At 40.6% G+C, this 24,969-nt stretch overlaps 2 protein-coding genes across 5 annotated transcripts in view; one reads left to right on the top strand and one right to left on the bottom strand.

The window, feature by feature from the left end:
* LOC122559395 (CD82 antigen-like) overlaps positions 1 to 2,628 on the bottom strand; it is a 54,482-nt gene extending 51,854 nt beyond the window's left edge. The window contains exon 1 of the mRNA XM_043708842.2: positions 2,540 to 2,628. The gene's annotated coding sequence lies outside the window, so the exon portion shown is untranslated. The remainder of the gene's footprint in view (positions 1 to 2,539) is intronic.
* A 1,800-nt stretch (positions 2,629 to 4,428) lies between these two features.
* Positions 4,429 to 24,969, top strand: part of lrriq1 (leucine-rich repeats and IQ motif containing 1) — a 183,316-nt gene continuing 162,775 nt past the window's right edge. The window contains exons 1-6 of one of the 4 annotated variants that reach the window (XM_087997145.1): positions 4,429 to 4,696; positions 7,631 to 7,762; positions 9,013 to 9,118; positions 11,606 to 11,700; positions 13,310 to 13,433; positions 17,504 to 17,730. In XM_087997145.1, coding sequence (XP_087853271.1) covers positions 7,637 to 7,762; positions 9,013 to 9,118; positions 11,606 to 11,700; positions 13,310 to 13,433; positions 17,504 to 17,730 — 678 coding nt within the window. In that variant the 5' untranslated portion in view covers positions 4,429 to 4,696; positions 7,631 to 7,636. The other 3 variants (XM_087997144.1, XM_087997146.1, XM_043709694.2) reach the window with 3 other exon arrangements.

Here is a 24,969-nt window from a genome sequence, read left to right as displayed (position 1 = left end):
AGTGACAATAAATTAGTATTCTATTCTGAAAGCATTTAAAGAGGGGGATAGATTTTTGAAATATTGAGAAGTTGAGGGCTATGAAGAGCTGGCACAAGAGGAATTGAGGCCTAGAGCAATTTGGCCAAGAGATTTTAGAATGGAGGGGCAAGCCTAAAGAGATGAATGGCTTACCTGCTTCTATTTCTTATGTTTTTTTTATCTTCTTTGCTGCAAGCATAATAAGCCCACTTTCTCTAGCCTTTCCACATATCCGAAGCACATCTTCTCTGTAGATTCCTCATCAAAGTCTTGACATGCTTTGTGCACTGAATTGGCTACAATACTCCAACTGGAGCCAAATCAATCTTTTATAAAGCTGCCTTGTTTTTCTATTCTTTGCATTTCTTTATAACGTCCAGGATCCTGTCTTCTTTTTAACAGCTTTCTTAACTCAGTTTGCATCTTCAAAGAATAATTTTTGTACATTCCCACTGTCTCAATCTTGTGCACTTTTAAACAAAATTCTATCATTCAATTTGTATTTTCCCATCTCATGTTTTGACCAAAATGAATTACTTGAGTTCATCTGCCATGCGTCATTTCACTGGTCTATGTCCTCCTCAGGTCGACAATACTCATGTTTTATACAGGTCTGAATGGGTATCAGAAGGTTAATACTTGATTAAGTGCATTGAACACCACTATTGTGATGATGTCACAGGGACTTGGCCAAACTAAAGCAAGAGCTTTGTAGGAGACTGACCTGGGGCTAATGTGCTCCTAACAGTTTCTGCAGTAATTTAATTCATAGCCATGAAATCTGTAAATAGTTACAGAAATACAATAAATTTCATATTTCATGACTGCTGAGAAAAGACATATTTTGTCAAGCCTATTGTCTGTTTTACCAGAACCATTGACAAGAAATACCAATATAAATTGAAAACAACAGTTACATTGTGTGAGAACAGGGTGTTAATTCATTGGAAAGAGGACAATCCTCAGAGAAAAAGATGAAACTTGACATAGGAGACTTAAAGAATCTATTCATTTCTCAAGCTACAAATCCATTACAGACATACCAGTTAAGCCAATGCAGTAGGTAAGGCAGACATCAGACAGTAAAAGTTCTTGCCAATGCTGTGAAGCCAAGAAACATCACAAATGTGTACAGTGCCCATGTTTTAAAATTGAATGTTTTAATTATAAGAAATGAAGTTACTTTCAGAAAATGTATAGAAGCAGGAAATAGCCACAGATAAGCAAAAGTATCTGTATTAAGAGATAAATGAATGTGAACAGTTTCCACTAGAAGCACGTTTTCTCAGTGGTTCGCGCTGCTGCCTCATAGTGCCAGTAACCCGGGTTCAATTCCAGCCTTGAGTGACTGCTTTTGTGGAGTTTGCACATTCTCTCTCTGTGTCTGTGTGAGTTTCCTCTGGGTGCTCCAGTTTCTTCCCACTATCCAAAAATGTGTGGGTTAGGCAATGCTAAATTACCCACAGTGTTCAGGGATTTGTAGTTTAGATGCATTAGTCAGGGGAAATGTAGAGTAATAGGGTAGGGGAATGAGTTGGGCAGAGTACTCTTCGGAGGGTCGGTGTGGACTTTTTGGGCCAACTGGCCTGTTTCCACATTGTAGAGATTCTATATTTATAAATCTGTACTCTGGACCAAATATTTCATCATGCAATCACTTATGTTAATTGACATCACACAAATTTCGAGTCAGGCACAGAAGCACGTCACAGTATTTTCAGATAGACAGCCCTGATTGATAAAACTACCCACAGACAACAGAAGTTCAGCTATATGGTCCAGTGAACATTACAACTAAAGTTAAAGATATGCTATAAGAAACTCTTCAACACAGGAGACACCAAATGTTTGAATACCTTAATATACTTCACAAACAAGAATTTAACCTTTTGATTAGATGAGTTTGTATTGATCTCAACATCATTAAAAAAAAAGTGAAAGAATTTAACCAATAAAAATTCAAGGAAAAGCCAATAGAAAATTTGCTATGCTTTGTAGTCTTAATGTCAGAGCCTAAACAAAAAGCACAATTTGCTGAGATTAGTTCATTGATGAAAAGCTACAGCTATAGTGGTTGGTTGAAATGCTTTCTGCTGATATCAAATGTAGGAGAGTTCAGATTCCATATTGCTACAAAGTTTGAGATGAAATGCAAGCAAAAAGTAAAGAACATACAATCTACACCATTCAAAAAGAATATATACTGATAGACAGACAATAGCAGCAACTGTAATTAAATTGCGTCAGGTTGCAACATAGCACAGTGAACAACTACTCACTCCGAGTTCAGGTCTGCCAATCAGGCTGGAGTGACTGGAAAAGGGAAAGTTCAAGCAAAACATTCCCATTTTCCAAAGAAGGTTCCCAACAATATAAAGCGCTTCATATCAAGCAAGAATAAATCTCCAAGTAACACAAGTGAGGAAGTGAACAAGTTGGTTTCACCAATAATTGAATGACTGAGAGGGGAGCAGAAAGTTGAAATTATTCAAGAATTTAAAGTATTAAGTTTACCTACTTTAGCACTGACCTATGGTTGAAATAATTTCAGTAATGCAAGTTGCAGATGTAACACACACAGTTCCATGAAAGGCACCACTGACAAGGAATATGCAATGTAGAAAGACAAAAAATACTGCAGAGAAAAGTATATATATTTTCTGTAGCAGGGAGCACACTAACATCTATAAAGAATGTCAAAGTCCTTTGCAAAAGAAATATATGACATTAATGACTCCAATTCAATTTGACTATGGACCTCAGACTGTCAGGTCGACAGTCCAAAACAATTATCTTCTACCCAACAAACAATTACTTTTTGAGTCCAGAGATAAGAGTACTTTGGAAGAACAGTGAAACTTCCAGGTTGTTTAAGACTTGAGAAAAGTTATAGTAAATGAAAATTTAAATCAATATATAGCATAGTAATTACAAGGGAATAAAGTGGTGTGAGTTATTGTAGATGGGTTTAAAAATGTTTATATTAGATTGAGTGTAATAAACACCACCAATTGTGATTATATCATGGAGATTAGGCCAGAATAAAGAAGGAGATTTTGGGAGATGGATCTCACAGTCTGTACAATAATTTAAAGCACAATCATGTAATCTGGAACTAGATGCAATGTGCGTGTATTTTTTTATTCATTCACGGGATGAGCATGTCGCTGGCTAGGCCTGCATATATTGCCCTAATTGCCTAGAGGTCAGTTAAGAGTCAACCACAATGCTGTAGGCCAGACCAGGATAAGGATAGCAGTGTCCCTCCCTCAAGAACATTAGTGAACCAGAAGGGTTTTTCCAACAGTCAACAATGGATTCATGGTCATCATTAGAACTTAAATTCCTGATTTTTATTGAATTCAAATTCCACCATCTGCCATAGTGGGATTCGAATCTGGGTTCCCAGATCATTCAGATTACCTGGGTCTCTGAATTAACAGTCCAACAATAAAATGCCGTCATCTTCCCATGTTTGCTCAACAATACAGAATCATAGAATTGTTATGGTGTGGGAGGAGACCAGTCTGTCCATTATATCTGCACTGGCTTTTTGAGCTTTTAATTCAGTGTCATAACGCTGCACATTGAATGATTATTTAAACTAAACAGTGTCCTTGAATACTTCAATTGCACCTGCCTCCTTCAGAATTCACACACACTCTCGCCCTCTCTCTCACACACACTCTCTCTCTCCCTTTCTTTCACACACACATATAAGTCTATGTGGTGAATTTGCATTGTAGATTTGCAGATACATTCTCTTTTGTTCAAAAAGTTCACAATCTGTAGTCAATCAGTCCATGTGACATTTTATCAACTTTTGCTTTGAAAATAGAACCAGTCTGACTCAAGATTGGGACACAGACAGGCTCTAAGCTCACGCCTTGAATGCACTGTCTGAGCTGAGATGTCACCTTTTTTATATAAAACCTTAAGTTATCTTGGGAATGTGACTTGAAAGAAGTTCTGGGATTTACTTATTAATGAATCAAAACCTGCAACCCCATTTTGAGTGATTAAAGACATATCAGCAATCTAGGTTTGCTCAATACATTGCATCAGTTGTATGACACTTTGATCTTTTACTATAAATTCTGTGTCCTAGGATCTTGTCCCACGAGCTACCTGACAAAGAAGCAGTGCTCTGAAAACTTGTACTTCCAAATAAACCCATTGGACTTTAACCTGGTCTTGTGTAATTTTTAACTTTGTCCACCCCTGTCTAACACCAGTACCTCCACATCATTCAGAATTCCAGGCAGTGCATTTCAGACTCTGGTGACGCACTGTGAGTCTTCTAGTTACACCAGAAGGGTGAATATCTAACTCCGTCTTGGATCACTTGCACTTGAAGGAACACAGACTCAACACTGGAAACTGGTCAATACAATTTCATTAGTTTTATGTCACCTGCAGGCATTGAAGTTAAACTTCCTGGGAGACCAGTCCACCCTCATCATTATATATCAAAGAGAACTGGAGTTATAAAATCAACCATTACGCATAACTGTAATGATTATAAAATCAACCATTGCACCTTACTCCCACCACACTATCCAGTTTGGAAAACAGCCCTTCATTGATTATTATTCTGTATTTGACTTTGGATCAGTCTGTCATTGGTCGTCCCTTGCAGACGAGGGTGACTCTCTTCCTCTCTCAGAGTGAGCCGGTATGTAGCTGTGCAGTCCAAGGTGGCTTCTGCAAGTTCTGTTACACTTGGGACAGAAGGTGGTCACGGGAAGGGGTGTGTGGAGCATTGGTGTGACAGCCCACACCTTATGCTATTTTCTTCTCGCTTCTGCTTTTTCCCAACTTAAGTCTCGAGATGCTCGTCGCCTTCCTGAATGCTCTTCCTCCACTTTGGACGGTCTTGGGCCAGTGGTTCCCAGGTGCCTATGGAAATGCTGCACTTCACCAGTGAGGCATTGCGGGCATAGCTGAAGTATTTCCTCTGTCCACCTGGGGCTCACCTGCTTTGGAGCTGGGAGTAGAGCATCTGCTTGGGGAAATCTTGTTTCAGTCATGCGGACAACATGCCCAGCCCATCATAACTGATCAAGGTGGGGTCATTGGCCTGGCTGAGGATGTTTCCTTCCCAGCGGATTCTCAGGACCTTCAGCAGGCAGCGTTGGTGAAATCTGGCTCACCTGAATCTCCAAACCCACCGGCTTGAGTGTTAGGAGCAGTGTTGGGGCCCAGGGACCCGAAGGTGAGGAGAACATTTTGTTTTTTGCTTTGTTAAATGGCCAAATGCCATGTCCCTCGCGGGCGCGCGAAGGAGGCTCCTGGCGCGCGCATGGGAGGGACAGGGCGGCGCTCCCGTCTCACCGGGGTGCGCGTACGCACTGCCAGTGCCCGCGCACGGCGGGGGAGGGCGGGTCGGCGAGCGGACGCTGCCATGGTAACCGGCTTGTGGTGCCTGCAGCTGGACAAGGGCCGTGCCGCCACAGGTAAACGGAAACGCACACCCTTCAGGGACAGCGGGAGGGGGAAGAGAGGGCAAAAAGGAAGGATTAAATAATGAAATCCTGAAGTGCATCATTCAGCAAACTGGGGGGAGGGGTGTGTTGTGTGGAGAGGGTGGGAGTGGGCTGTAAAGAGAAGGAAGGGGGCTGAGGGGAAGTTCAGTCCCCTCCAGGGGCTGATTGATTCCTCTGTGACAGTTCGGTGTCAGTCCGCCCTGACGGTGTAATTCTCTGGCTGGCTTTGCAATTGCGGGTTTCCGCAGTTGGGGGGGGGGGGGGGGAAGGAGGGACAGTTGTCTCTGAAATTCAAAAATCCAGGGATTGATCAACATGGAATGAAACTGGACCGAGCCTGCTGTCGCTGTCCGCTGTCAGTGCCTTTCCCGTCACTGCTCAGTTTGTGTTCATTCCCTCTTCCCAGTTCTCTTGTGAGACCAACAGAGCTCTCATGCTTCAACTACTCGGGGCCAACAGACTCTTCAACCCCTCTCTCCCCCCCCAAGAGGCCAAGATGCAGAAAACGCCGCACTCATTCCGCGGGGATTAAATGTATCAGCTCAGCGTCTTTTACAAACCATAACTCCTCTCAGCAGATTCAAACTGTGAGTAAATTAAAAAGAAAACATGTTGCCATAGCCTCAGAGGGTTGTGCTCCCAGGAGAGGCCACCGGTGGTGTTTCATATCGAACCCGTTCGGAGATGTTACCCCACCCTCCCACCTTATTCCCTGGTGGCAAAGTTTGCAACATGGCTCAAAGACAGGTTAGAAATTATTGTACATGGTGAGGACGACTAAGCAAAGGTGCAACCAGATGTCTATTGGTTAAGTGAGTAGGCAAAAATCTGGCAGATGGGAGTAAAAGGTGAGGTTGTTCACTTTGGCTGGAAGAATGAAAAAGGCAGAATGTTAAACAGAGGACTGGGGCATCATGTTAGATCACTGGTTAGCACTTCTGCCTCACAGCACCAGGGACCCAGGATTGATGGAGTTTACTTTCAATGAATGTGAGGTGCTGTATTTTGGAAAGGCAAATCAGGGCAGGACTTATACACTTAATGGTGAGGTCCAGGGGAGTTTTGCTGATCAAAAAGACCTTCGAGTGCAGGTTCATAGCTCCTTGAAAGTGGAGTCTCAGATAGATAGGATAGTGATGTGGTGTTTGGTATGCTTTCCTTTATTGGTCAGAGTATTGAGTACAGGAGTTGGGAGGTCATGTTGCTGCTGTACTGGACATTGGTTGGGCCACTTTTGGAATATTGTGTGCAATTTGGGTCTCCCTCCTCTAGAAGGATGTTGTGAAACATGAAAGGGTTCAGAAAAGATTTACAAGGATGTTACTAGGATTGGAGGGTTTGAGCTGTAAGGAGAAGCTGAATCAGCTGGGGCTGTTTTCCTTGGAGCATCAGAGGCTGAGGGGTGACCTTATAGAGGTTTATAAAATCATGAGTGGGATGGAGGGGCTAAGTAGACAAGGTCTTTTCCTTGGGTTGGGGGAGTCCAGAACTAGAGGACAGGTTTAGGATGAGATGTGAAAGATTTAAAAGGGACCTGAGGAACAACTTTTTCACGTAAAGGGTGGTGCATGTATGGGAATAAGCTGCCAGAGGACGTGGTGGAGGGTGGTCCAATTACAACATTTAAAAGACATTTGGATGGGTACACGAATAAAAAGGGTTTAGAGACATCTGGGCCAAGTGCTGGCAAGTGGGATTAATTTAGGATATCTGATCGGCATGGACGAGTTGGACTAAAGGGTTTATTTTAGTACTGAACATGGGTCTATAACTGAATATAGATGAGCATCAAACATCATTCAGAAAATATTAACTGTTTATGGAAACCCCTTTGGAAGTTACAAAACAATGGTATATGGTTCCTGGTATATGGCATGTTATCCCTGCCCCAATCCTGCACTACAGTCAAATTATTGTCAGAGCACCTTATTATCTTTGCTGTTTCATCATCTGCTTCTGTATACCTATCCATGTTCCTCACTCCTTGTGTTACTATTGTGCTATGTGACACTGTTAGCGGACAATGGTCTTGGACCAGTTAGTCATTTTTCTTTGCTGTAACTGCCAGTTCAGATTTATTACCAACAAATAGTTAATGTTCAAATACTCTAATTTTTTAACAGGAAATAATGGATGAAGACAAACTGATTGAAGAAGCAGTTGAAGCTGAATTAAGACAAATCAACATTTCCCCATCAGAAATAGATGAACTGGAGGAGCAATCTGAAGAAGACATTCTTGTTGAATCAGATTATGTGAGCTGAAATTTGTGACAAAATTATATTTAAATGTTAAATCGTTAAGCCTTCGACCCACTTTGTAATGTAACGTGTCAAATTTTGCTTTTTGTACCAACAGTGTTATCTATAATGAGAATACATTTCATTATTTGCAAAGCATGTATTTAGTAAGTCAATTGCAAAATAAGGAGAATGATGAGTTTGCAGTTTTTTGAAATCCAGATGTAAACAAATCTAATTATGCTTTGCCAAAGAAGGCACAAAAACATGTGTACAGGATAAATGAATAGTTTTTGCATAACACATCAATAAATTCTGTGAAAAACTGGATATTTTCTGTCAGAAATATGTATTTTGTTTGCACAATACACTTGCTTATTGTTTCTTACTTTAAAGAAATGTTAATTTTATCTACTGTTTATTTGTGACAGATTTACAAATGTAGTTCTAATGAGACGCTTTATGAGAATAACTGAAATCGCATTTCAAAAGGTCATAAACAGTTGGGAGTAATTTTGACTCCATTAATCTCAGTTGTAATGAAAATCATAGGAGTTGTTTAACATGTTGCCAAACTAACAGATTGCAGTTTAAACCATGGTTCAAAGCTAAATTCACCCCCATTAAATAACATTTGAGAGCAAGTGGTTGAACCAATCCTATTGTGGTCATTTACAAAAGAAATTCAGTCAGTTATGTACAATCAAGGAGTTTAAAAAAGAAACTTTTTCTCATCAAAGGTGAGCATAAAAAACCATTTAATGCTGGGCATTACCTTCGAGTAAGGAAGCAGATTCATCCTTTAAGTTTAGTGAATTGCTAAATTTCACTTAAAGGCTGATGGTAAGGAGATCACATCCATGCTGCTTTCTTCTAAAATTTATCCAAATTACAGTAAAGTGGACTGAAAATAGGTCAGTTGACTATACTTTCAGAAATGGAACATTTGAAGGAACTTGGGAAGTGAAAAAAATAAAGGAATAGGATCAAAAATATGTGCCTGTTTAACTTCATCCTAAACAGATACATCAATAAAGTTAATAGCTATTGATTTGTACAGAGCTGATGTACCCAGTAAATGATTCCCATCTATTATTATTTCTCTTTTATGGTTGTATTTGATGATACAAATCAACAGTTTCAGAAGACTCATAAATATAGTGAAATATATTGAGAGTCATGTTGCAGTAGATTATGCTACTGGCTATTTAAATGTTTTAGGTTCATGTAATTTAAGTGTATTTGATAACTGAATTCTTCTTTAGGATTCAGATGAATTACCCAAATCTGTCCTTGACTACCTGGAGCATATAAAACAAAGAACTGGAAATGTCGAAAAGCTGATTCTCCAGGACCTGGAGCAACCTGACTGTAAGTGAATTTATGCAACACTGCCCAAATTCATCCCATGCTTTATCAGAATGAAAAGGCCATAATTGCATTGGGAAAATTATTGAGAAATATTTAAAAAACCTTATTTGCAATGATGGTGGAATTGCTGCTTGTAGGGTTTGACAAATGTCAATTTTCTAAATAGGAACATGGGTCAAAAATATTTTGTTTAATTTCATTTGAAGATGCATGAAATTGTATTCACTTGGTCCTTCCTCCAACAATACATTTGAATTTAAAAACTACAAGGAAAGACTTCTTTGCTTTATTTACATTCCCAGGTTCTGTTTCCTCAACAGAAGAAATATTTTACAACATGATACAATTCTAGGATTCCAATTATAAAAAATTGGGTTGTTTTTAATTTATTGAGTACATTCAACAGTAGTTTAATAAACAAGTTGCGTTTTGTGTAATCCAGAAGCTCTGGAGGACACTATAGGAAGAAATTAATAACTTGTAAGAACGTTTTTCCTTTCTACATGAACATGTTTATCAAATTTGGTTGAAACTGTGTGGGAATTACTTTGAAGTTATTTATTGTTTATTGTTAATTTTAGACCATATGACCTAAGACATAGAAACAAAGATTAGGCCATTCAGCCCATCAAGTCTGCTCTGCCTGTCAATCATGGCTAAGTTTCTCAACTCATTGTCCCATGTTTTTGCCATAATTCTTGATCCCCTTGACAAATCTCCATCTTAAATATACTCAATGACCTGGCCTCCACAGCCTTCTGTGGCAGTGAATTCCATAGATTCACCACTCTGTGGCTGAAGAAGTTTCTCCTTGTCTCCGTTCTGAAATGTCTTCCCTTCAAAGGCTGTGTCCTCAGGTCCTAGTCTTTCCTATCAATTAAGACATCTTCCCAACATCTACTCTGTCCAGGCCATTCAGTATTCTGTAAATTTCAACTAGTTTCATGCCCATCCTTCTAAACTGCATAACATTTTACTCATTTCTCATTTCATCTTTTCATTTTAAGTGTATTGTGTTAACCTTTAACAGCTGCGAGACTGGGAGGATAAGGTTTTCTTTTCATAGGCACTGAATGGAAATTCTTTTATGTAAGCATTATGAATCTATGAATATTCAAAATTCAACTGATTCTGCCATTCAATGCCAGAAACCTTTGTTCATTTATTGTTGAAGTATAAAAGCCTGATCACAATAGCATAATTTAATAACTAATTGTACATTAACTACTTGGGTAAGATGATGGACATGCAGCAAATCATTGATGGTTGTCGATAGGATAGCTTTATATTGTGTCCTTTTGTAATGAATTAAGACACCAATCCATCAAAGGAAAATTCTAGTGTCATATTATGCAGTGGTTGTCAGGAGTTTCTGAGAGTTCTTGTTTTTGATATTTCTGCCCCTTGCTGAATTGTTGCAGTCTCTGATCATGATGGTTAGTGATCTCATTTTCTTTTGTTGTCAGCTATAAGTCTCAGGTATAAAGATTGATGCTTAGTGTTTCATATCATGCCTGAAATGTAACTCTGGGTATTTTAATGGTCATCTGGCTCTGGCTACCTTGCTATATGTGACCGTTTTCCATCCTGTGAATATGCCTGAGCCAGCAAAGTCATATAAGGTTTACCATTGAAATTACTGCACATTTGACAGTTAGTCAAAATTGGCAAAAGCTGTATAATATATGGGTGTGTATCAATGAAATTAAAGCTAATATCTAATATAACCCCCTAACCTTTGAGTGAAATACCAGTCTGTAAATGCTCTAAGACCACAAGAGAGACATTTAAGACCATAAGACATAGGAGCAGAAATTAGGCCATTTGGCCCATCGATCCTACTATGCCATTCAATCATAGTTGATAAGTTTCTCAACCCCAATCTCCTGCTTTCTCCCCGTAGCCTTTGATCCCCTTGACAATCAAGAATCTATCTATTTCTGTCTTAAATATATTCAATGACCTGGCCTCCACAGCCTTCAACACTCTCTGTCTGAAGAGGTTTCTCCTCATCTCTGTTCTAAAAGGTCTTCCCTTTACTCTAAGGCTGTGCCATTGGGTCCTAGTCCCTCCTGCTAATGGAAACATCTTTCCAACATCTATTCTGTCCAGGCCATTTAGTATTCTGTAAGTTTCAATTAGGTCCCTCCTTATTCTTGTAACTCCATTCAGGGGATCAAATTGAAACTTACAGAATTCTGCCGGAAAGTCTGGTGGAGTGCACAGGCAGCTGACCTGCTACCGTCTGGTTTAAATCCTTATCGAAGGTTAAGAATCCCCCAGCATGGAGTTTAACTTGAATTTATCTTGCATTAATTGTCTACAAAATATTATTGTTAATAAAAGCATAGGGACAGTGTTTCAGCTCTGTCCATGTCTCAAATCTATTGTCACCTGAAGACTTGTTGAGAATCCCATGGCATCTCTTCAGGAACGCCTGATGTGCCAATCAGACAATGTGTTCTTAGTGATATCTTGGGTTTGCAGATGCTGTTTATCCTGAGCGCAGTTATCCTGGAACAGACATGTTGATGGAATTAGCTGCTGAGTTCGGTGAAGATCATTTGAACCTGAAAGAGAAGGTAATATCACTTATCAATTTCATATTTGTATTTGTAAGAAGATCTACAGTCTGATTATTGCATCTTTTGATTTTATTTATACTATTTATTGAACATCTAAGTCCTTTTCCGTCTTACAACCTTATGCAAAAATAGTCATTGTGAAAAATTGACAAACGTTTTGCTTCGAGCTAAAATACTTAGCGTATCTTTTCTTTAACTCAACACATTTTTCAACATGGTCAGTTGGGGTGGGCCATAATGAATCATTGGGGTCTGCTCAGTGAAAGTGAAGTAATAGTGAAGTTGGGGAAGTCAGTTGTGGGCACAGGGAGTAGCATGCTGAGATATAGAGGGAATGATAAATGCGAATGAGGACACTCAGTACATAACTCATAGAATCCCAACAGTTCAGAAACAGGTCATTAAACCCATTGAATCCACACTGATCCTCAGAAGAGCATCTCACCCACACACAGCCCCCTATCCTATCCCCGTAACGCCGCATTTACCATGGCTAATCCACCCAGCCTAAACATCCCTGGCCATGATAGAACAATTGAACATAGCAAATCTACCTAAGGCATACATCTTTGGACTGTGAGATGAAACCAGACTACCTGGCGGAAACGCACGCAGGTACAGGGAGAACGTATAAACTTCACACAGTTATGCAAGACTGAAATCAAACCTGGGACCCTGGCCCTGAGAGGCAGTAGTACTAACCACTGAGCCACTGTGTTGCCCAAGGGGAAAATATTGGGGACAGATGGTGCATTGGAGCACATTGCTGTTGGCTCACAACCACCCTGGCTTCAATAGGTAAAAGCAGCATTGTGAATAACTGGTATAGCTAAGCTCTGGATTAGTGGTGCTGGAAGAGCACAGCAGTTCAGGCAGCATCCAAGGAGCTTCGAAATCGACGTTTCGGGCAAAAGCCCTTCATCAGGGCTTTTGCCCGAAACATTGATTTCAAAGCTCCTTAGATGCTGCCTGAACTGCTGTGTTCTTCCAGCACCACTAATCCAGAATCTGGTTTCCAGCATCTGCAGTCATTGTTTTTACCTGGTATAGCTAAGCTGTAAGGCCAGGGCTCCGTAATTTTGGGAAATGAAGATATAAATCAATAAATTAGGTGTGAGATACTATCATAAAAATGAATTGTACATGCAACAAATGAGGGAGCAGTTGAAGCAACTGATTAATGGATTCAGTCTTGATGAAGAAATCCAAGAGCTCTTTTCACTTGACTTTGAACATGAAGTTGTAATAAGATCAGAGAAGGTGGATTGAAAGAGTTGGTTTGTTCTGGAGAAAATAATGTGGGGATTATCTTGGGTTGCCAAGACATTCTTACGCTATATTGCATTGTTTTCACAGAGGAGTATGTGGCCAAGTATGTGCATTTGAGGTGAATGGATAGTAGAGGATAATATGCAAATGAAATATGCAATTGTTGAGATGATCTCAAAGTCAGTTCTTTTGGGTGCATAAGATTATGCTGTAAGAAAAGTGTAATAAGATGCTTGAAATCTGCAAGTGGTCTGAACTTCAGAATGTTGGTATTTGATTTTAATTTATCACAGCAAAATCATTGGACACATGTACCAGTTTTCATTGATTTCTTTAGATACTGGTCCAAATTGAAGAAGAAGAACAAAGGATGCAGACCCATGTAGAACCGCAACAGAATATGGGCACCAGTGTTCAGATGAAGACAGGCAGTCATTGTGCTGAGAATGAAACAATGCCAGGTAAAATTTAAAGTTGTAAATGTAATACAGAAAGTTCTCCTATAACGCCGTTGTTGTGTTCCAGCACAACCTTGCTGAATCAAAAATTGTTTCATAGAAATAATGGGGCCTATGGGAAAAGTGAGGTTAGGGGCAGACCAGCAAAAAATATCACTCACAATTGCTCAAAAATCATCACAAAATCTAACACAAAGTATAGCTCAGCCTGAATAAAGGTTGAAATTATATTTATTAACAAAACAAAAGTAAATTAGAGTACATCTCTGTACAGTACTTCTCACAGAAAGCTGCTCTGTTGGACATCGTGCATGCACTGAATGGTAAGAAGGCTGGTGCTGACATTGTGCATGCACTGAATGGTAAGAAGGCTGGTGCTGACATCGCGCATGCACAGAATGGCGCAGAGAGTTTGGCATGGACATCAGCACATGCGCAGAACATGCAGAGATTCCAGTGTGTACAGTGGCGCATGCGCAGAAAGAAGTGCCTGAACTAAACCCCGCTGGAATCGTGCTATTGCCAACGGAAGTAAGTGTTCTTGAAAACACTGTTACTCTAATTCTTCAGCGACGTTACAGCCAAATCGGACTGCCAAAACACGCATTGTCCCAAAGCTACCTGTACTTAAGCCAGGACTTCCCAAAATGTTGGTTCTATCACCCATTGGGTCAGGCAGCAAAGGTTTGAGATCACAAGGGACAATGCAGCAATGGTGTAAAAACAATGACTGCAGATGCAGAGCGCTTTAGGGAACATCTCCGGGACACCCGCACCAATCAACCACACCGCCCCGTGGCCCAATATTTCAACTCCCACTCCCACTCTGCCGAGGACATGGAGGTCCTGGGCCCCCTTCACCGCCGCTCCCTTACCACCAAACGCCTGGAGGAAGAACGCCTCATCTTCCGCCTCGGAACACTTCAACCCCAGGGCACCAATGTGGACTTCAACAGTTTCCTCATTTCTCCTTCCCCCACCTCACCCTAGTTCCAAACTTCCAGCTCAGCACTGTCTCCATGACTTGTCCGACTTGTCCTACCTGCCTATCTCCTTTTCCACCTATCCACTCCACCCTCTCCTCTCTGACCTATCACCTTCATCCCCTCCCCCACTCACCCATTGTACTCTATGCTACTTTCTCCCTACCCCCACCCTCCTCTAATTTATCTCTCCATGCTTCAGGCTCACTGCCTTTATTCCTGATGAAGGGCTTTTGCCCGAAATGTCGATTTCGAAGCTCCTTGGATGCTGCCTGAACTGCTGTGCTCTTCCAGCACCACTAATCCACAATGCAGCAATGGCTGTCATGGAACTCTGACCAAGCGACAACAGCCACGTGGACCCTTTAAATCTTGCATTCTTTTTAGTAGAGAACATGGCTTAACTGTCCAATCTTTTTAGATCAGAATCCTGTTCAAAAAACCTTTTCAGAAAGGTCAGTGATTTCAGTTGAAAACTCCTGTTGTTTATTCAGATAACCCTAGCAACCCCAACTCAAACCCTGCACCCACCCTGTTGCTGTTACAGACACCTCCCAACTGTTACAGCCAATATAATTGAACATTAACTCTTTCACAACCATTACCTTGACAACAAGTCGTATCTAAATTGTGATCTATTAATATATTCATTGAGTTATATGAGTTAATGAATATACCAAATACTTTTAAGTACTTTAAGTGGACTCAATTGTCCAAAGTCCATTCAGACATCCTGTATTTTCACAGCATGTTGCATTACTGTAATCCCTGCAGTCAAAATTCTAGAATATTGAAGTCTGAAAGGACAGAAGTCTGGATTATTGGTGCGTAGTTGTTGGAGAGACAGTGAAGAGGCATGTGGCAATACCTGGAAATTGAGGGCCACAGATACCTTCAGTGCAATAGTAATGGTATGGGGAGCAGTTTATAATGCACAAGACCTTTCTGCATCATGTGTCTTATTATTTCTCTTGAAGTTTGGACATTTTGTTCGGATTGCTTCTTGGTTATGTTAAGAAAATTTGTTTGGCAACGTTACATCCTTTGCTCAGGGTAATATCTCCTCCTTCTTCTTCCTGCTGCTATATTGTTACTCTGCCTGTTGTATACTGGAAACCTGACTCTGCCTGCTTGTTGCTGCCCTTCCTCTATTACTTGTTTTTGGGAAGGTGCTGTGCGTATCTTGTTCTGAGTACCTTTGTTCACTGCATACCTTTCTTCCAGTGAGCCTGACATATCTGTCTTGCTTCCCTAATTGACTGCTTGAATTGAGGAATCACTGAATCATTCAGCTAAGCCTCAAGATTGTTAGTCCATAACATAAACTCTGTACTCCGGGCTACATCCAACTTCACAATTCATCCCCAAAAAAGGACAAAGACACCTGTCTCCACTCCACCTCATTCTGTAATGTTTGCGATTCCTTTCACCTAATTTTTTCATTTCTACCTTGAAATTCTAATGTTTTAAATTAATGCATTATCTCATTGTAAGAAATTAGACAGATTTTCTGGAACTCCAAATGCACCACATTGATATGTAACATTATCAGCAGTGGTTGTATATGATTATGAAAGTTAGATAATAAGGACAAGAGAACTTAAAATTGCCACAGTTGCTGGACACCACAAGTGAAATTATGAGAAAGTGAGGACTGCAGATACTGGAGACCAGAGTTGAAAAATGTGGTGCTGGAAAAACACAGTAGGCCAGGCAGCATCCGAGGAGCAGGAGAATCGACGTTTCGGGCAAAAGCCCTTCCTCATTTTTGAAAAAGGGCTTATGTCCGAAACGTCGATTCTCTTGCTCCTCGGATGCTGCCTGGCCTGCTGTGTTTTTCCAGCACCACATTTTTCAACATAAGTGAAATTATGCTTCGCAAGTGCCGCACTATGATGATCATCTTTCACCCACCTGTTTTCATCATTTTACAGCTTTTCAAAAAAATACTTGTTCATATGATGCATTTATTTCTGTGACAGGGATGTTAAAAAGTATTCATGTACAGGATGCGGATGTTGTTGGCAAAGCCAGCATTTGTTGATTATCTCCAGCTGCCTTTGAGAAGATAAGGTTAGGCTATGTTATTGAACTATCACAATCCTCAGTGCTTTGAATGGGAGTTGCAGTATTTACAGTTTGTACTGTTCCCATGTTCTGATGCTCTTGTCCTATATAGCTGGGGCTTAAATGGTGCCATTAAAGGTGGGTTGGTGCAACACATCATTCATATAATATGCACTAATACCATCATTCTTCATTGGTGGAGGGAGTAAATGTTGAAGGTGGAATGCTAATCCAAATAAGTTGCTTTGTGCAGGATGTTGCCAAACTTCTTGAATGTTATTGATATTTCTGATTTTGTTTTCACCCTCCCCCTCTGTTTGTGCATTAAGATTAGATTTCCTACAGTATGGAAACAGGCCCTTTGGCCCAACAAGTCCACACTGACCCTCTGAAGAATAACCCACCCAAACCCATTGTTTACCCCTGACTAATGCACCTAACACTATGGGCAATTTAGCATGGCCAATTCACCTGGCTTGCACATCTTTTGGATTGTGGGAGGAAACCAGAGCACCTGGAGGAAACACACAGACACAGGGAGAATGTGCAAACTTCACACAGACAGTTTTCCCAGAGGTGGGAATCAAACCTGGGTCCCTGGCGCTGTGAAGCAGCAGTGCTAACCACTGGGCCACCATCCCGCTCTGAAGTTTAATTAGAAGAGCTTATTTATCAACCACTTTTTAGACTTGATGAGAATTTAAACTTGAAATGATAGGCAAGCCTGCTGTGAATTTATAGCATTTCTGGGTTCTTTTATCACAGTTTTCCAGTGTTTGCAGTTTGTCACAGAAATAAATGGGAATGTAAGATCAGATTTACTCAGTGCCTTCATCAATGGAATCTGTCCATTTATATTGTGGAAATACAAATTTTTCAACTACCAGCTTATCCTGATGTTGAGATCTCTGTATAATAAATTGGCTATAAATTCGACTTTGGTTGTTGTCATGTAATGGGGTGAGTAAATTGACCAGGAAAACAAACCCACACTTTGATAAGTAATCATTTATTTGGGTTTAGATAATGAAGAGACTTTAGCTCGTGAGTGCAAAGAGGTGGAGGAACGTTGTCAGCTGTCACTACAACAATGGGAAATAGAACAAGAAGTACTGAAGAAAACAAAGCTGGCAGAGTTGATGGAATGGAGGAAACGAGAAAAGGAGCTGGCAGTGGAAGAAGAGGAAAGAGCCAAGAGTAGACAGCAACAATTTGAAGAAAAACTAGAGAAACTGGCAGAGGAGAGGCAGGTAAGTGTTAGACTAAATTTAATGAGGTGACAGTACTGCATTGCAGTAAAATTAATACTTTGAATGTTTTTCTTGTTTCGTTGTAATATTCCAGTGCTACAGATAAGAGAGCTAACAACAGGTACTTCTACACAATGCTGGGAATGTTCATCACAAATTGTCTAAGATATAATCCTGTCACTCCCAGGAGTTTGCAGAAAGAACTGGCAAAAACAATTGGTTTTTCAGCCACCTTCCAGTGATTCAGAGGCTATGGCTCCAAATGGTGGAATCCGGTAGCCGCTGAGAAAAGATATAATGATTATACTTTATGTACATTTTTCTTTTTAAAAGGATAAGATAAAATGTGTTTTATTATCTAGAAATCAAGTAAACTTAAAACAATAAACATAAAACAGACATATAATGGGGACGGGAAAGGTGAATGGAGAAAGGAGAGACAGCAAGCAGAGATTTTATTTTAATTGTAATTTGGAATCTGTGTTCATGATTATCTCTTATAAAGTGAAGGTTTCAGTGGATATACTTCTTGGCCTGGAACAGCCACTTAGGCAAGCTGTTAGGAAATTGTTCTGTGTACTCTGTACCTAGTGAATGAATTGTAACACAAACCTATTTTTTAGTTCCGAAGTGCAGTTAGAAAGACTGATAGGACCAGGAACATTGATGATCAGGCTTGAAAGATGCTGATCAATAAAACAATAAATAGAAGTTGGAGCAAATTACTGGAGATGCTGAAATTTGAACAGCAGGTCAGGGAGCATCCATTGGCGAGATGGCAAGCTAACATTTTGAGTTTAGCTTAGATTCCCCACAGTGTGGAAACAGGCCCTTCAGTCCAACAAGTCCACAATGACCCTTCGAACAGCAACCCACCCAGACCCATTTCCCTCTGACAAATGCACCTAACACTATGGGCAGTTTAGCACTGCCAATTCACCTGACCTGCACATCTTTGAACTGTGGAAGGAAACTGGAGCACCCGGACGAAATCCATGCAGACACAGGGAGAATGTGCAGACTCCACACAAACAGTCACCCAAGGTTGGAATCGAACCTGAGTCCCTAGTGCTGTGAGGCAGCAGTGTTTACCTCTGAGCAACCATGCCACTTGTGACTCTTCATCAGAGCTGAACTGAATTGTGGAAGTGGCAGCATTTATGCAATGAGAGATGGGGTATGAGAGCATCTCATCTTCAAATTACAACCTTTGAGGCTCAACATTGAGTTCGACACCTTCAAATTGTGAAGCCATTCCTTCCTTTTCTTTTAGCTTGCTTGATACATAGTCAACCCCGCCTCTCTCCCCCTCCTCCCACCCTGTGGGACTGCCTGTTCTTTCAAGTCTGGCAGTTAGACACATCATTGTTCTGCCATTCTCACATGCTGATCATTTAATCTGAACTATCAACATTCTTTCTCCCCCAGCATTCCAACCTCCTTCCACCACCCCCATCCCCTCAACCATAAATGCTGTCTCTTTCACATTTCACGTCAGCTCTGATGAAGAGTCATCTAGATATGAAACATTAGCTTGCTGTTTCTCCATGGATGCTGCTTGATCCGCTGTGATCTCAAGCATTTTTTTTTATTTTCAGAGAGAAGTTGAAACTTGGCAATATGGACAGGGGTTATTGGTAGTCAGTGGCTGAATCCCAATCACAACGTTGGACAGTGACTAGTTAAAGACATTCAGTTAGCTCAGTTGGCTGAATGGCTGGTTGGCAACGTAGAGTGATTTCAACAGCATGTGTTCAATTCACACACTGGTGGAGGTTTCCATAAGCAACTCTCCTTCTTGACTTTGCTTGTCTGGGGTGTGGTGACCCTCAGGTTAACCAGCAGCAGTTGTCTCTCTCTAATGAGAGAGCAGCCCTACAGTGCAATAAGACTATGACAACCTTACCTTCTCCTTTTACTTTGAATCAAGTTTAAAGTGAATTAATGTTATTTTGGATCTCTTGTGAGAATAGAAATACTATCATCAACTAACAATGGAATTGAGAATAACAAATAAAATGGGAACCTGTCTGTTGTGTCTAATTTTGCAGATGTTTTTTCCAGATCTGCTGTTGTTCCAAGTGTTATTGCTTCAGCTTATCTGATAATGTGCCACACTTATTCTATAAAGAACTGAGCTGTACTCCAAGCACATGTCAAAAAATGAGGCCTGTGTGGAGTTGAGGAATTGTGGTTAGAGCAATGTCAAGAGTGGCTTACATTTTCGACTTATAATGATGGTGCCATTAATTCACTCAAGGTCAGCAGCTTCTAAAAGCTGTGCATGCATTGAATAAGGCAGAACATATTGACAAGGTCCAACATGGAAGGCTGGTCCAAAAGTTAAGAACCCATGTGGTCCAAGGCAAGTTGGAAAGCTGGATTCAAATTATCTTACAAATAAGAAGCAAAGGGTTATTGGAAGCCTGTGACTAACAGCGTACCACAGGGATCAGTGCTGAGACCCTGTTATATAGATTAACAACTTGAATGTGAATGTAGATGGTGTAATTAGTAAGTTTGCAGATGACTCATGCGACAGTGCTGTTACTTTAAGAGGTTATTTTGTCCTGTTTTTCTTTAAAGAGAGGTTATAAGCAGGAGGCAGAGAGCTATTTCGAAGGAAATAAACAATTTGTGGGACTTTGGTTTTTTTTTAAGGTGGAGCAATGGAAGTTGCCTAGGTATGGCCAGCTCTCTCAGAACAGGCTTTCTAGCTTTTTTAGCTTTTAGGTTTAGTCTTAAGCAGAAGCCTTTGGGTCTCAAAAGAGTTGGAAGTTTCAGTGAATGTATCCTAGGTGCTACTTTCTCTGAATTTTCTCTTTATGCCTCCTGGATTGGAGAACTGCATGTGAGAATTTGCATCTGAATTTGCCTTTTTGCCAAGGGGTCTGTTCATGGAATATTACTATATTGGAACAGTTCATTAGTAATAGGTACCATATCGATTATTTGATTAAGTCTAGCAAGAGTTAAGTTTATATTTTAACTATAGTGTTTAAATAAATTATGTTTTGCTTAAGGTTGAGTAGTTTGACCAGTTGCCTCACATCTGGAACATGACATTTCACATCTACCTTTAAAATAATAAAAAATTAATGTATAGGCTACCTTCTTAAAATATATTGAGGGGACCTGGTCTGGTCCATAACACACAATATTGTGGGTATTGTTAGCGATGAGGATAGTCTCAGACTGCAGTCTGATATTGATCAGCTGGTAAATTGGGCAGAGCAATGGTAGATTAAATTTGATTCCAATAAATGTGAGGTGTTGCATTTTTGGAGATCTAATAAGGCTCAGATGTATACAATGAATGGAAGATACCTAAGAAGTACAGAGAAATGAAGGGACCTTGGTATACATGTCCATAGATCTCTGTAAGTGTCAGAGTAGGTTAACAGGGTGGCGAAGAAGGCATATGGAATACTTGCCTTCATTAGCTGTGGCAAAGAATATAAGAGCAAAGGAGTCTTGTTACAACTTTATAAAACATTAGTAAGGTCATAGATAGAATACTGTGTGCAGTTCTGGTCACCTCACTATTGCAAGGATGTGATTGTAGTGGAAAGGGTGCAGAGGAAATTCACCAAGATGTTGCCTGGGATGAAATGTTTGTTATGAGGAGAGACTGGATAGGCTGGGTTTGTTTTCATTGAAGCAGAGGAGAGTGAAGGTGATCTGATTGTGGTATACAAAATTATGAGTGGCATTGACAGTGAGAATCTCTTCCCCATGGCAGATATGTCTAAGACCAGAGGGCATAAGTTTAAGGTGAGGAACAGATCTGAGAAAATTTTCTTTCACAGAGAGGGTGGTAGATGTATGGAATGTGTTGCCTGAGACACTGGTGGAGGCAAGTACTCTCTCAACATTTGAGAAGCATCTGGATGAGTACTTAAAATGCCAGACCATAGTAGCCATGGATCACGTAAAGGTAAATGGAATTAGTGTAGTTTGATCTTTGTTGGTCAACATAGACCTGGTGGGCAGAAGCGCACGTTTTAATACTGTGACTCCAAGGGCTACCCATTATGGAAGTGTTCTTATTCCCTGGAGACCACTGGAGAGCCAGTCCCAGATTGGCAGCTGAAGACCATTACTGTGCAGGCTATTACTCTGTTGAAGATGTGGTACAGATGCCTTGACAACTTGGAAGAAAACGTCCAGAGATCGCCTGGAAGAGTGTCGAGGATAATGGTCCATTTGTATGCTCCATAATGTGGCACAATATGGAGGGTCATTTACATTGAGGACACAGAGGCCAGTGAAAGACTAACATTAGAGGAGAAGGAGGTTTAGAAAATGAAGACGACGCTATTGACACCAATGGATGTGCTATCAAAGGTGAGAGTGACAATGGAGGATATCCTGAGGGACAGACAAACGTGCCCATTGCCAGCATCACACAAGATAGCATTGTCACAAGGGACATCTTAAAATATAGTTGATTTACCGAAGCATCTTTGAGGATGTCATTGCACAACCTGAAACAAGTCACTTGTGAACCGTTGCTGCATAAATATCCATTAAGGTTGGGGCTGTAAATCATGCAGTAGATGTCCATCCCCAATGACAGAATTCCAGTAACAACTCTTGACAGTCAATATCATCAGCATGGCTGAATCCTTCACTGTCACCACTCTTCAATTCACTGCGACCCACAGATTTCTATCAGATTCTCTTTCAAAATTGGGGCTACAATTAGACAGTAGTGGCAGTGATAAAAGGTGAATCATACATTATTATCATTTTGAACTTTAAGATAAAGGTGGTCTCATTGGTCAAAAAGTCATTTGGGACAGTGACCTAAATAAACCCAAATATTCCAAGAAGACGTAATCTAGTCAACTGCCTGGCAAGACACCTTTTGAGTTAATAGATGAAAAGTTTGTATTGCTAAGATCAAAGCTCATTCGTTTAACTTTTGATTTAATGTTCAGAGGAATCTGAAGTTCAGTTCAGAAGGAAGAACAGTTTCCTCTGAGCAGGAGAATCAGGTTTTCAGCTCAGAGGATCCAGTCATTCCATTAGGAATGGTTTAATTTTATGAAGCTTCCAAGCTGAAAGATATTGCATAGAAATCTTTAAGTTGTTAAACTAATTCTTCCAACTAATAAAATTGAAGCTCTAATCTCTTTGAAAGTTATCAGTTTGTGCAAACTTTATGCCACACTCCATGAATGTGGCCATTGCTTCTGTCATAGACTGTCCTCATCTTATTGAGCTCCAGAAATATGGTTGGCTATTCACTGCAATTGATTCCTCCACTTGAAGTGAGTGGGCTTTCAATGCCTCAGGGAACTCTGTCAGATATCTGCTGCTGCAAGCACTGTACTGCAAGGCCCTACCTCATTGCCTGTTGGAGCATCATTATGACTGTCTGTCCTCCTCCAAAAGAGATTGTGACAGATGCCTCTGATTTAGACACCTTTTCCTGGCTCTTCTTATGCCACTGAAGCCAAATACCCAGAATATCTAACTGATGTACCGCTATCTGTGTTAGCAAGTGTGAGCTGGTCAGATCTGACGGAGTATCTTTAGACATGCCTTCTCTATTGGGCATCAGGATAAGGGAGTGAATGCTGTTAAGGTATGACATAAAAGAAAGACATAAAAGAAAGTAAAGACATAAAAATAAGTAATTTGTGTAAACTTTGAAATAGCAATCACACAAGCCAATGTCTTTGTTCATCCGAGTGGAAACCTGTATCCCACAACCTGCTCTTCATTCACCTTCTCAAAGCAACTTCTCAATCTGCCCTTGCTTTGGACTGAACTCTCAGGACACCCTAGCAATATTCATTCTCTCAAATGAGAAGATTACCCTGTGCCACACTACCCTCCCCCCATTCAACCCACTTCTTCCCTGTTGCCCTGGTCCAGGTCACCTCTCTGGCATTCTCATCCCTTTTCTGCCAGTACAAAATACAGTGTAATATAATCCTATTCAATCTTGCATTCAGGGAAGAAACTCATCAATGTGGTAGTGGACCACAGTGAAGTTTAGACATCCCTTCCTTAACCTGATGCCCGGTTGGTATGGAAGTCACCCTATAACTGGTTGAGCTTACATGAATGTTTTGGTCAAACACTGATCCATGTCAAAAGAGAAGCATGTGTTCCAGCAGCTTTGTCATTCAATTGTCAGCCATCATTGGGACATATGTGCTTCTGCCAAACAACTCATCTTAATGATATAGAGCCTATTATGAAACTGCTTATGGCACTAGATCCTTGACTGGTAGTGTTCACTTGGTGTATCATTGTAGCTGCTACCTCCTATCATACTTCCCTAGTAACAGTAGAGGAGTTTTTCCTTTGTATTGGATAGAGAATTCCTTCTGGACCAGAATCTTGAAATCACACACTACATTACCATCAATCCTGCATCTTCTGTGGTGGTACTCCTCTGCAGCATCTGGAATGATAATGATAAAAGCACGTAGGCAAGTCAGATTTGCTTTGAAAGGCACAACTCATCACCTGTGTTTGCTCATATGTGAGAATATGATTATCTAGTTGAGCATAGATTTTAGATTAGATTAGATTCCCTACAGTGTGGAAACAGGCCGTTCAGCCCAACAGGTCCACACCGACCTTCTGAAGAATAACCTACTCAGACCCATTTCCCTCTGATTAATGCACCTAACACTATGGGCAATTTAGCATGGCCAATTCACCTAATCTGCACATCTTTGGATTGTGGGAGGAAACTGGAGCACATGGAGGAAACCCACGTAGACAAATGTGCAAACTCCACACAGACAGTCTGTCGGAGGCTGGAATCGAACCTTGGTCCCTGGTGCTGTGAGGCAGCAATGCTAACCACTGAGCCACGATGCCGCTCTATAGCTTGGCTCCTAGAAGTCTAGGCATTTGTTGTTTCCATGCCAGTGTGCTATGGCATATTTTGGATTGCATATGTCCCTGTTTTCCATTTTCCTCATCATTCTGGCCATTTCTGCCTCCAGTCTGCTTCTGGAGTCAGTGGACTCAACACACAATCTCACAGCATACTGCCACAAAGAGGGCCTCTTTATTGAGATTGGTTTCCTCAGTCCAAACATTTCCTGATAGTTGATAAGTTTCTTTCTCAGGGTGTTTTTCCTGGTGATTCCTGCTGAAAGAAAACCCAAGGTAGTTGTTTATTCGCTATAAAATTCCGTGTAACCTTTAAAAAGTATAGGGATGAACTCTTGAAAGGTCATAACATTCAAGGCTATTGGCCAAGTATTG

This window comes from Chiloscyllium plagiosum, unplaced genomic scaffold (genome assembly GCF_037043375.1).
Source record: "Chiloscyllium plagiosum isolate Xiang-an unplaced genomic scaffold, Cpla_swu_hap1 HiC_scaffold_19, whole genome shotgun sequence".
NCBI lineage: Eukaryota > Metazoa > Chordata > Chondrichthyes > Orectolobiformes > Hemiscylliidae > Chiloscyllium > Chiloscyllium plagiosum.
This window is presented reverse-complemented; position numbering and strand designations above follow the sequence as displayed.